Genomic DNA, 13,935 nt, shown 5'->3' with positions numbered 1-13,935 from the left:
CAGAATTTTTGGCAAACATAAAAGCAGTACATGGTAAACACACAAAACACCACAACAGTGCCTTATGTACACTTTACAGTACAGCACCACAAACATCAGCGATGCACAGATCTTTGTGCCAGTGTGTATCCTAAATCAGTTGCCCAAAGTTTTAAGCCAACATGTGTTAATCTAGTACTTTACAGCCATGAATAAATGACATGATTCTCTCCAATCATAAAAGCCTAATGACACAATGCTGCTTTAAATTTGGATGCATGAATCAAAAGATCAAACAAATGCAAATAATTACTGTATGTGGATATTCTGACGATTACAAAATGCATGCATATGAAATACATTCAAACTGTTCATTTGTATCCTTGTGGTCTTAGCAGGTCATAAAAAGGTAGCATATTTCTAGACTTGCCACCTTAAGAGGTGGAAAAGCAAGGAGGACAGTAACAAAACTACAGCTATGCAGAGAGCCATTTCTGCTTCAGACTAACACTATAGTGCAAGGTTCTAATGTATATACATTAGCAATATATCTCTTAAAGTTAATAGGACACCTCTTACTGAACATGGGGGAAGCACAATTCTCTTGGTGAGACTGGCATCTTTCTAACATGAAAAATGTATCCAAACAGTGGGGCACCAATTATTTAACAAGCCCAACAGTCAAGGCTTAATAATCTGTGTTGTCTTCAGCCATAGCTATTCCAACTATGATGTTTAAAGCAAAGAGGCCTGTGGACATTGTATCCCAACACAGAGCTAAAAAGATACTAAGCCAAGCAATATACAAGCTTCACTCAAGCAGCAAAAGTAAAAACTCTATAATTTATAATGCGAGAGACATCCACGAAAGTCAGCATAATGTTAATGGCATTGCATCAATAGATAAATCATTCTAAGCTTCCAGGGAAATGAGGCACCAATTCAAATTTCAGTTAACACTGTATGTGCCTCTATCGATTTGAAATTGAGATGCTGCAGCAAAGATTGATGTGTCTCTATAAAATCAGCACCATATTCTGTTCCTCAGCCTTCCTTTCATCTGAATGCAAAGATATTTGAAGATAATTATTTTAATTGAATTCACCTTAACATCAGATTCCTTGTGTCCAAACTAATTTTAAAAAAAGTGAATTGTCTAAGGAGGCTGTAAAATCGTAAATTAAAAATGGGATGTAAAAAAAAAAAAAAAAAAAAATCATCCCAAGTCTTATTCTTACATTTGTGGTATGCATATGGCATATCCTTTACAGCCACAATCGGACAGTTTCTATGTTTAAGAAGTACCAGAATACATACAAAGTGACGGCTCTAAATGGAAATACATTTTTGCATAGTGTAAGAACTCAGGACCTTCCTATGTCTGTCATACACTTGTAATAGAGTAATGCCAATGCGTTTGTATATGAACAACAAATAAACAAGGCCAAAACACAACTGCAGTCTAGTCTATTATTGGTGCTGTGCAGCCTGCACTTCTGTCCAACATTACAATCTGTATGCAAATTAGTAACACCTCTTCTGATATAGTGCAAAAACATCTCATGTTTCATTCTTGAGAAATTGCATAAGTTGTAGACCTTTGACTAAGGTGCTGATTTTAAAATGTTAAAATACTAAAAACTCAGTAACTTAAGCAGTTCATGAGGAGGAAAAGAATGTTTTCTAATAAAAGGAAATCAGATTGTTCCAAAACATATCGAAGTAGTAGTTTAAGCAATTATTTAATCTAACGTGATTCCTGATGCTAAATGATAAATACTACTTATTCAAACCTAAAGTTAAAAGCAAAACAAGAAATCTAGATGTCACACACATTCAGATGAATACATGGATTAGGCAATGATGAATTGCAATTTAAAGGGACAGAAAATAATAAGTGGAATTCACACTATACATTTATGAACATTTTTATAGCATAACGTGCACATTTAAAGCATTAAGCCACTTGTTCACTGAAAGCATATAATATATATATATATATATATATATATATATATATATATATATATATATATATATATATATATATATATATTTTATTCATGTCTGACTTTCATCTGATACTTGCAGCACTCAATATTACCTTTGAATACATAGTTTAGCCTTAAAGGGATAGTTCATCCAAAAATGAAAATTCTCATCATTTACTTATGACTTCTTTTGCTGAACACAAAGATTTTTAGAAGAATATTTCAGCTCTGTAGGTCCTCACAATGCAAGTGAATGGTGGCCAGTACTTTGAAGCACTTCCAAAAGCACATAACCGCAGCATAAATGTAATCCATAAGACTCCAGGGGTTAAATTCATATCTTCAGAAGCGATATGATAAGTGTGGGTGAGAAACAGATCAATATGCTAGTTTTTTTTACTATTGATCTCCACATTCACTTACACATTCTTCTTCTTTTGTTTTTGGCAATTCAAATTCTTTGTGCATATCACCACCTACCAGGCAGGCAGGAGACTGTAAAGTAAAAATGGACTTAAATATTTATATGTTTCTCACCCACACCTATCATATCACTTTAGTAGACATGGAATAAACCACTGGAGTCTTATGGATTACTTTTATGCTGCCCTTGTGTGCTTTTTGGACCATCAAGTTCTGGCCACCATTTACTTGCATCGTATGGACCTACAGAGCTGAAATATTCTTCTAAAATCTTCATTTGTGTTCATCAGAAGAAAGTCATTTACTTTTGGGATGGCATGAGGGTGAGTAAATTTTGAGAATTTACATTTTTGGGTGAACTATCACATGAAACTCTATCCAAAAAAACAATGGGGAATGGTAAATTATTAGGCTAAATGACAGCAGGTATGGCCTCTAAAGTGATGAGAAAGAAAAAAAATATGCCATATTAGAGCATGTGTTCAAGATTCTCTGTGACATCTAACACCAAATTCAGAGGGACAAAAAGTATGACTTTCCCCTGTGTAATTATGAAGGAATGACCGGTGCGGTATGTTACCATAATACAAGTAACAGGTAACAAGAGGTAGGACATCTAGTCATTTCGACACAAGTGCACCAAGAAAACATACTCATGTTCCACATGTAGGTTTCCATTTCAGAACTACCAGAACTAAGGGTCTTGTGTCCACTGCTCTTCAAAGTGCATCTACTTTCACAAGTTGCGAGACCAGCGCCAAATAATAACATAACATAATCAAGTATGTGTCGATAAGCTAAAATGCCCCTTATACACAGTTTGATGGGTTTAGAGCTGGCTAAAAAAAAAAAAAAGATATACAAATGGATAGGTAAATTTCCGGGTCAAAATGTCAAATTTCCCTAGATCCAAAATCGAACATATCCATGAACCTCTCTTACTAGTCTTATGATTTTTGTTTAAAAGATGAGGCTAAACAAGATTTTAATAACAAATGGTTTTCTCAAGAATAAACTCTAGCACCTACAATTATGTCCCATTGTGCTTCAGTAACGGTAGGACATTAACTAAAAGAACATATGTAATCTTGTTTGGCTAATAGGAATAATTCAGAGCCATATAAAGAACATCCAATTGTTGATAATAAAAATAGAGTATTTTGTAATGCTAATACTGCTACAGTGGGTACAGGGCTTGAACTATTTACACTACTAAAAGTACCCAGCATTAAAATGACTACATTACAAATGTTCTAAATTCAATTCATATACACAAATATACCACTAAAATCTCATGGTTAAGAATGCATAGTTAGAAAAAGATGGTTAAAAATTCCCAAAAATTTCAAGTTAAAATTGAAGCATTATATGGGGAAGTGAGCTTACAGTTAATTAACTTACAAGACTCAATAGATAATCATTACACATGATATGCTTTAGAAGGCAATAAAACTTGACTGTTTACATTAAAACAGTACCAAGAAATATACAATGTATTGCGCTTCAATTTGAACAAAGTTTGGATTGATTTTCTCTATAGCAAATGTCCCTAGGTTAAGATAACCACCACTTGCCTAATGGCCCAACCAGGTCACAAAACTCCCTAAGGTCTCTAAAAGAATTCACACGATACTTGTCTATAAAAACAATCTTGGGTTCTTAAAAAAGGATTGGTAACATCCTCATGATGAAAACCTCCAAGTAATAGGTTATAGAGTTAGCTTCTGGGTAAAAAAAAAAAAAACTAAGGTGCATTTGAAATTTGTATGGAATTTTCCACTCCAACCTCGTTGTGTCTCTGTGAACAATGTGATTGATTTCAGTGTTATTCTTAAACACTTTCCCTTCACCCTTCCTTCCCTCAAAGTCTTGACTGCCGGTGTGGTCAGCTGGAGTGTGGTGACTTGAGTAACTGAAATGTACAGTGTTTAAATCTCAACACCATCACAGCAGTCAAAATTCACTGTTGGATACATTACACAGAGCCAAGCAGATCACAGGGCTGCAGATCCTCCAATATTCAGCACAAAACTGACCTTATGTTTCAATGTGGGTAATATCTTTGACAACTTTAGAAATTAAACCTCAAAACAGGTGCTTGAACAAAGTGAAATGTGATCACATTTCCTGAAAAAATTGGAATCATCTACCCACCCACTGAAACCTTAGGTTGTTACAATCAAGGTGGACAAGTAAGAGAGAAATGCTCATGGCAGGAAAATTTAAAGTACTTACAAGATCATCTAAATGCGGAGTCCAAAAGATATTAGTATTTTAAAAGGACAATACTTGAACGAAAAATTGTCTATTTTAAAGAGCTGTTTCCACACAGAGAATCCTGGCTCAGGTATACGGAGAGTGCCACTGAAGAGAACCAGTCTCATTTGAGTGGCAGAGAGCCCAAACTGATTGTCAGAACAATTTCTACATTCTCACATCCAAATAGCTAAGTGTTCTTGATTCTGCACTTATTTTAAATGTCAAAAATGTCCAGTGCAAGCATAGGACAATGCTTGATTAGTTATTGAAGGACATGTACAGTAGGTTGACTGAGACCTTGACTGAACAACATATGACACCAAGATAAAAATTCATATTAGCACAAATAAATGAAACAAAACAGAATAAGTACTTTTGTCCTGAAGTCCCCTTCTGGTCAGTGCACTTGCATTGCTGATAAATAATTTAGCTGTGGAACTGCCTCCCCACAACCCCTAAACCTGATCCATGTTGTCCTAAACTAACCCTAGCCCACTGGTTTGATAAGTTTGTAAAAACTACTGCTCAACAGTCTCCACCTTGGCATCAATATTGACCCCCCCCCACCCCCCCCCGATGTAAATGTAACTTTCAGTGTAAAAATAGTTTACATTTTTGGACTATGTAAACATGGTAACCTCTAATTTGACATGCACAACAGAGATACACAACCACACCCACCATACCAAGCAATAAAAATAAAAAAAATAAAAAAAATAAAAAGATAAATTAATGGATTCACATCTTACAGTTCTAAAACTCATGACAGGATATTTAGTATTTACTATATGATCATTTGGAAATCTAACAGTGTGGAGTTTCTGGAGTCTTCATTTTCATTTGAAAGTACCCTTTATACAAATGAGGCACACACAAAAATACACACACACACACACACACACACACACACACACACACACACACACCGTGCTGTTTTGAGGATGAAGGGCTTATTTCTGGTTATGTTCAGGCGAAGTACATGGTACGCAGTGTATCCTGGTGGATCTGCACAGCTTTGGCCAGGGCCTGTTGGTCTCTGCCATTACTCTGACCAGATGTGTGGCTTCCCTCAGCACTGCCGGGAAACAGATCAGAACCAGAGGGACAATAATATAAAGCACTGTGTATCCTTCAAATGCTTTACATGTTATTAAAAATGTTCTGCACATACCGTGGGCACAAATGTGAACCTGTACAATATAACAGCTTGGGCAATCTAGGTCTACTGAAAATGGGCAAGGTTTTCATTCCCCAATTTCACTTAGGATTGTTAATATTTTCTACCAACATTCTGTTTAGTAAAATGTAAACTTTGCAAACTAATGCCATTCACTCGGTCTGGGAGATCAAGACCAGTGGTGTGGTCCTACCAAAAAAAAAAAAAAAAAGTGGTTTACTATTGCTCAGTCCCTGTTCGTCTGACTCTAAGTGTCTGTTACTATAGATTGTACTTTACTGTTATTGTAGACTGGTAATCTGCATATAGAGAGCGACGGAACTGCAACGCTGTACATCTCGTAAATGGGTCATTCCTACAATTCGGTGACATTCTGGCTTTGGAACTTTTGAATGATAAAACATACTTTTACAAGTTTCTTTATGTTTCATCATTACAGGGAAATATTAAAGATTGCATTAGTCATACTGGTCAAGCTAAATTACTAAAAAAATTCAGATGTCCATCCAGTTAAATGGGCAGCATCAGGATGGACAATAACAGGGTCGACATTCAGTGGATAAATGAGCCACTACATGATCTGTGATTGATATCTAGGAAACATTTGTAAACTAATATTATGATTTTATTTACTGTATATTGAAATATTAATTTATATTATTTTCCATATATCTTCCCATAACAGAGTGGACATGTTATGCTTGACCACATATGATTAACACCACAAAATAAAAAGGAAAACAAAGGAAAACAATAGTTATAAACTTCAAGTAACTCAGTAATTTTGCAGAATGGCTGATGTCCACCTCCAGTGTGTGTGATGACGTTTCCTAACATATATCTTCAATGAAAGGTCATAGTATCATGACATAACAGGGTGTATAATAAATCAAGAGACACACAAAAAGCCTCCACTGTCAGTGTTAATTACACATTTACCACAAATGAATACATGTTAGTGAGAGAATGTAACACTAAACTCTTAACTGTATGTGGGGGGAAAATAGAAATCCAATGATTTAGCATTTATTTTTGTCAAAGATGTTTGACGTGCAGTTTTTGGGACATGAACATATGACAGTGCAATAGAAAAGGATTTCAATTATTTAAAATTTAACTTTTAAGCCCACAGACATGTCTAACATTATAAAAAAAGTATTTATTCTTTTTAACAAGCCTATCAAAATTGTAATTGGGTGAAATTAAACAATATAAATACTACACACAGTTGTAATGGGGACTTAAATGACACAATTGTAGGAATGACCAATATTTACTTTCCTGTGCGAGACGCTGCTTAACATTGAAAAACAGCTCGGACGGACGCAAAAACGTGTGCAGTGCGAACGTCCCCTACTAAACTTAAAATGAAAAAACGCTTTAATACAACGACCAGGAAAAAGAGAGAGAAAAGGCTTAATATGAAAATAGTGTATTTCTCATTGGATTAGTGTCGTTGTTATGGCAGTAAATAGTGTTTATCATAAGTGAAATGTAAGAAAATCACGTTAAGTGTTTTAACTACACCTGTACTACTGTACTTTTATTTTGAATTAAATGCAGTAATGCAGGTTTCTTACCTCTCTCTCTCTTCCAGAATGAGCTCTGACATATGCAAAAAAATGTAATGGCATGTCATGAATAGGTGCATTTACTGGTGTTTTAAAATCGCAATGGTGGGAAACAATTAACACACAAATGCTATATGATTTTGACAAAATGATCTTGCTTCTGACAGAAAACATGCGCTGATTGTCACTGATCTTTCCTCCAGCCGTTTCTGTGTCAAGTGTAGCGTCCTTGTAAAGCAACAGTCGATATCTCGCACATCTCATGCGAAAAGTGTGTTTGTGTTTCAGGTCCATTTCTCTCGAGTTGTGAAACATTCTCAGCAGTTTGGGTGCGTGACGCTAAAATACGGGACAAACGGCATCACGTATGGATTTCATATGGAACGCAATTTTTTCACTCAATTACAGGACGATTCCTTATTTTACAGGATGTTTGGCATATTTTGTTAATTAATTTTACCTGATGCTGCTTCAGCGTGAGGGTGACTCTCTCTACTCACTGTCACAAATTCCCTCAGTCGATCATGGCGGTGACAACGGTTGTCAGGGGCGGGAATTACAACAAAGATTCTCCAGTTTAACAAAACAGCTTCCAATACAGTTAAAGGGAAACTAACGACAGTAGATTATGGACTTCTGAAGCCACAAAACACGTGGGTATACCAAGGGTATATGCAAATATTGATCCTTAGAAGTCGTTATACGCAAACAGCCCTGGGAAAAAGTAAGCATACAGCGTATACGTGTGTATGGCCCCGACTACACCACTGATCAAGAACCCTGCCATCGGTACCTGTCGTGTTCTTTGTCAACCAAGTGGTAGCGTGCACGGAATGCCACCAGGTGGGCGTAATAGGCTGGTGCAGGAATGGAGACAGAGCGGGTGCAGCGCACGTAGGTGTGGCACAGCTGGTAGGTTAGGACTTGCAGCTCATCAGAGGTGAAATGGTTGTCGTCCCACAACACGTGATAGTGGGAGGGCCTGCTGGTTCCCTGTGTAGATTCAGCAATTATAAAGAACTTGATCAAACTTAATCTCCACTCTTCAAAATACCAACTAAAAATACATAATTTCTTCATAAATATAAAATGCTCTTAAATGAAGAATTTAAACAAACGTTTTACTAAAATTCCATTTGAAATAAATGGTACCTGAATTCCGGCATGACTACAGAGATAGAAGTCAAACTCAGATGGATGGGTAATTTTGGTGTCAACTGTGGTGCCAGCAGGAATGTTGCCACTCTTTCCAACCTTGAATACAAAGAGCCAATTTGAACTACAAAATTTAAGAGGCATGGAAAAAAAAAAAAACAAGTTGACAGTTGTCCTCTGTTTTACAAGCATTATTTTTTCCAAGGATATCTGCATGAGCAAATTCTTGGAAAAAAAGTACAAGGCAGTGTTGATTCACAAGATGTTTGCTCATTTAGACAGCATGCGTAACTGAAAGGGTGCACTAACTTTAATTGAAAAACACCTAATACACCTAACGCCAGGTTCGCACATCCTCTGTGAGCGTGGCGTGAGCGAGGCGGTCGCACTGGACACCCACATTGGCCGCATCTCTTCCGCGAGAAACAGCAGTGTCTCTGCGCAGGAAATAAAGTTATCTAAGGGGGTCCTACGCCAAATTTTCTCTTTAATAAGGTCGTAATAAGTTGAGGTTATTGCTGCTTCAAGGACAACAGTGGGCAGTCACGCGCACTTCATCTTTATCAACACACTTGGTTGTGATTGGTTAATGTTGCATCTAAACTGTACACCTATATACACAGAATGGCAAAAGGTCTGGCAGTTTATTAATTCTTTATTTTATAGAGTTTACTTGCATGCCGACATATAAATTGTCGTGTATTAAAGGTTTGGTTTGAATAATTTTGATTTGCTTTTGTGTCTTTTCTATAATCTCCTGATTATTTAGTGTTGTACTGCACCCAGAGCCGCTGATATCAGCATGAGACGCATGGCAAAAATAGGCTCAACGCCGAAACTATCCGTTCACTGCTGCTTCTGGGACGTGTCACCTCATGACTCACACTTGTAGTGTAAACGGTGTCATCTGTTAATATGGGCGCCAAAACAAAAACGTGCCGCTCATGCCTCACTCACGCCCCGCTCATGAAGGATGTGTAAACTACTGACCAAAGGCAATTTTCATATCAATATAACCTGAACCCTACCAGTCTAATCAATATTACTCACCATTAGTAAACAGCAAAAAAAATTAAAATAAAATTAAAAAAAATCTATTCATAATTGGCTGTCACTTTTTTGTATGACTTAATGTTTTTATATATATATATATATATATATATATATATATAAAAATTTCTTTACAACATTAATTCCTCACTTATGATAACCTTGGATGAAGGTTTTAATACCCACAGTTTAGAGTATCCAATTGTATGCTTACAAATGACAATGAGATCCAGAGATGTACAATATTCACACAGAGTGCCTTCTTTTTTGCACATATTTTATTAAATTTTCATCTCGTTAGGAACTTGTTTGATAATTTGAGGCACAAATTGGGTGCTCCTAAATGCAAATTCTCATTAAATCAGGTCCTTGTTCTGCCAGCGACACCTGTGTAGAGTTAAATTCCAGTGAAATAACCAACCCTTTCATTCCTGTCCATGCAAAAGAGCCTGGTGTGATGTCTCTTTTGGACTACTACAAAGGTGATGCCTGGCTGGTAATCTTTCTCCAGCTTGATACAGGCTTCACGGATGGCCAGCAGCTCATGTTGCAGAACCTACATGGACAAAACAGGAATGTGAAAATGTATTAAATGTTTCTGCATCACAGATTCGAAAACATGCCTGTTGTCCAATGTTCTTTGCAAGTTTTGGCAAAACATGTATGCATGAAGCTTACTTGGTTGAACTGCCCCTCCGAGATGCCGTCTCTGTAATAGATAATGCGCGTGGGTTTGAAGCGTGTGGATTTGTAGAACTGGATAAGCAGCTCTCTCACCATGGTGGCCAGATCCTGAATGATGTCCTGACGGTGCTGCTGCACCCGCACTGTGGCACAGTACCGGCTTGGGTGGGCATCCATACTGCCAACCACCTAAATGTTGGAAGACATAGAAACATTAATATGATATTCTTCTATAGTTAGATGTGTTTTTGATCCACTAGAGCAGTGTTTCTCAACTGGTGGGTCGTGACCCAAAAGTGGGTCGCAGGTCTATTCGGACTGGGTCGTGGATAGCAGGGAACGAACATACCATGTTTCTCCCATTGAAACATTTTCGGTGGCCGCCCAAGTGAAATTTAGGGCTGCCGAGGCAAATTTAATGATAATCTCACATTCAGTGCTTTACACGCACTAAAGGCTTCTCATCTGCCACACAATATTCTCGTGGCTCATCAACTTTTAACAGGGGGGAGACAACTTCTTTGACACCTTATACTTGAAAACCATGAACAAAATGCAAGATAAAAGAAAATCCAACCCGGGATACATTAAATACAGGTTGTGTTTTTAACTATGGTGGGTCGCCAATTGATGTCCAATGTAAAATCCGCGTCCCGAAGCAAAACCAGTTGAGAACCACAGCACTAGAGGGCCCCCTAGATCTTGGACATTAATAAACATGGCTTAAATTTTTTATTTTATTAATGCTTCCTGGCACTGTGCAAAGAGCATCTCTGAACTTGATAGAAATTAGGACTAATTTGGAAGAACTATAGAAATTTCTTCTCTAACACCTCTGTGGCAAATGTAAATTCAGTGTACTTTGGGCATGTATATGTGGTACGAATGCTCAGTTTCTGTCTAACTTACAGCAGCAATAGAGGGTTTCTTGCCATCTCCAGCTGGGGGGTGAGTCACATCTGCACCCAGAAATATGACTGGCTGCTGAAACACCAAGGGCCTAAAGAGCAAATATAGTGATATAACAACAATGAAGAATAGTCAATTGCTTTATGAGCACAGATTATTAACCTTTGTAAAAGTCCAAATTGATCAATTTATTCAATGGTCTTTCACAGGAGTTCGCTTTTCATGGGAAAGTAGCCCAGGACATAGAGAATAATCATACAAAGGCCTACAATCTGAAAAATGTCAAAGTCTATTATTAAAGCTGCCCTCACCTGCCCTGTGGAAGAAGAATATTGTTGACTCCACCCAGTTTGACATTAATCTTGAGGCAGAGGTTGGAAAGGGTCTGAGGTGTGGTCTTCTGTACATTCTTTACCTGGACACACTGTGTGGCCATGCCAAGAACAGTGTCTCCAACACGCTTTACCTCAGCTAAGAGAAGAACATTTTAATTCTTAAAATTACAACATAAATACAGCAAACAATAGTTGAAACACTAATAGATCATTTTTTTGACACCATAGAATTATTAAGTTACCGTAAACAGGGGTCTTCCCAGGTAGGATGACCACCACCAACTGTAAGCCTTGGTATGTGTACTTGAGGTGTTTGAACATAGGCTCCACACTGTCTGCCCCCTGGGCATATTTGCAAAAGCACGGCTGGCCCTGAATGGGCATCCCGGCATCACGCGAGATCTTTCGGAGCTGGTCAGTGAATGCTCTACAGAAAACAAAGATAAAGGTTAGACTGTGGTTTTGTATTTTGTTTCATCATGGAATACAATGATTTCATTAAATCATAAAGAACAGTCGCTACGCAAAGCCTTAAGGCATTTGCAAACCAGAGGCAATGTGATAACGCAAAACAAATCGCAGACGAATGGCCCCTTCACATTAAAAGTGAGGTGAATGATCAATATCAACACAATCAGCCTTCACAGTTTACAAAAGCACCTTTCAGCTGGTCGTCGCCCATGACAGATGAGAAAAACTACTTGACATGTTTGGAAAACAACCATGAAATTGCAATACGAAAGACAAGCAACCTTATCTGTCTTTATTTCCATGTAAATTTACTTGTTATACATTTGCTCAAAACCCTGCATGTTATGAACTAAACGTGATGACTGTCTGACCCATTATTAGATACTTTAATACTGCTAACTGCAGCACAGCTTATAACGACTAGTTCACACCAAATCTGTGACGATTTTGCGAGACAAAAATCCTATGGAAGATCTACTCACTCAGAGTCTGTAAAAAAATAAAACAAAACTATTTCACCCCCTGTACAGTAGGCAGCGCTGTTGCTGTTATAGATATATTTATACCAGTCTCCTGCCAGCACCTTTCAGCTGTCGAGATTAATATATTGAATGCTGTTAGAGCATTTTTTTTTTTTTTTACCTACATTGGTATAATTGTTATTATGTTCTTTCCATGGTGTTGATGCATCCTATTACTATAATGTGTTTTTTTATGCGAATGAGAGGAGTAAAGAGAGCTGTTGCATAAATATACGTCCTATTTATATATGCACATGTTCCAAACAGACTCCCTAACCCAACTTTTCTTTTTATAATGCAGGGATAATATAACACAAGGTACAGTAATATACACTGATGAGCCGAAACATTGTGACCACCTGCCTAACATGCTGTTGGTCTTCCGCGTGCCACCAAAACAGCGCGACCTGCCAAGAGCATGGAGTCTAAAAGACCCCTGGAGGTGTCCTGTGGTATCTGGCAACAAGACATTAGCAGATTCTTCAAGTCTTGTAAGTCGCGAGGTGGAGCCGCTGTGGATCGCAGATGCTCAATCAGGATTGATATTTGTGGAATTAGGAGGCCAGGGCAGCACCTTAAACTATTCAATCATGTCCCTCAAACCATTCCCGAACAATATTTGCAGTGTAGCAGGGCGCATTACCCTACTGAAAGAGGCCACTGCCATCAGAATACCATTGCCATGAAGGGGTGTACCTGGTCTGCAACGATGTTTAGGCATGTGGCATGTGTCAAATTGGCGTCCACATGAATGGCCGGACCCAGGGTTTCCTAGCATTGGAACATTGCCCAGAGCATCACACTCCCTCCACCAGCTTGTCGTCTTCCCACAGTGCATCCTGGTACCATCACTTCCCAAGGTAAACGTTCACGGCCGTCCATGTGATGTAAAAGAAAACGGATGCTCTGATCCAGTTGTCTGGCCATAACAATTTGGCACTTGTCAGAGTCATTCAGGTCTACACTCCTTTCCATTTCTCCAGATTTCAACACGCTGACTACGAGAACTGATTGTTCACTTACCATCTAATCTACCCAGTCCTTGACATGTGGCCTTGTTAGGAGATGATCAATGTTATTCGCTTCACCTTTGAGTAGTCATAACGTTTTGGCTCATTGGTGTAAATACCTGTTGAATAATGTACTTTAAGAATAACAGGTATAATATAAAATATGCATAAATATATAAGAAAACACTGGCTCACGGTCTTTTATTTATTGAAATACTTTGTAATACTGTCCTTGCAATAAAAATAGCAGTGTGTTTCTGCAATTTGTTTGTCTTTAGTAAAATATTGCGTGTAACGAGTCTTTATGGGATATTTTAACTACGAGCTTAGTGCAAACGAATTGCCGAACCTCGCTGCTATTTTTAATGCCATGAGAATATAACAGGCACAGTGATATACA

At 37.7% G+C, this 13,935-nt stretch overlaps 1 protein-coding gene across 2 annotated transcripts in view; it reads right to left on the bottom strand.

Moving 5' to 3' along the window:
- Nucleotides 1-13,935, bottom strand: part of LOC127424953 (protein argonaute-2) — a 32,038-nt gene that overhangs the window by 8,282 nt on the left and 9,821 nt on the right. For both annotated transcript variants that reach the window (XM_051670532.1, XM_051670533.1), the window contains exons 13-20: nt 11,776-11,960; nt 11,510-11,669; nt 11,199-11,289; nt 10,284-10,478; nt 10,027-10,161; nt 8,553-8,654; nt 8,194-8,393; nt 5,579-5,727 (exon numbers count right to left, since the gene is read on the bottom strand). In XM_051670532.1, coding sequence (XP_051526492.1) covers nt 5,619-5,727; nt 8,194-8,393; nt 8,553-8,654; nt 10,027-10,161; nt 10,284-10,478; nt 11,199-11,289; nt 11,510-11,669; nt 11,776-11,960 — 1,177 coding nt within the window. In that variant the 3' untranslated portion in view covers nt 5,579-5,618. The remainder of the gene's footprint in view (nt 1-5,578; nt 5,728-8,193; nt 8,394-8,552; nt 8,655-10,026; nt 10,162-10,283; nt 10,479-11,198; nt 11,290-11,509; nt 11,670-11,775; nt 11,961-13,935) is intronic.

The sequence above is a fragment of the Myxocyprinus asiaticus genome, chromosome 34, assembly GCF_019703515.2.
Source record: "Myxocyprinus asiaticus isolate MX2 ecotype Aquarium Trade chromosome 34, UBuf_Myxa_2, whole genome shotgun sequence".
Classification (NCBI taxonomy): Eukaryota; Metazoa; Chordata; class Actinopteri; order Cypriniformes; family Catostomidae; genus Myxocyprinus; species Myxocyprinus asiaticus.
The sequence above is the reverse complement of the archived record's forward strand: the minus strand, read 5'-3'. Positions and strand labels throughout refer to the sequence as shown.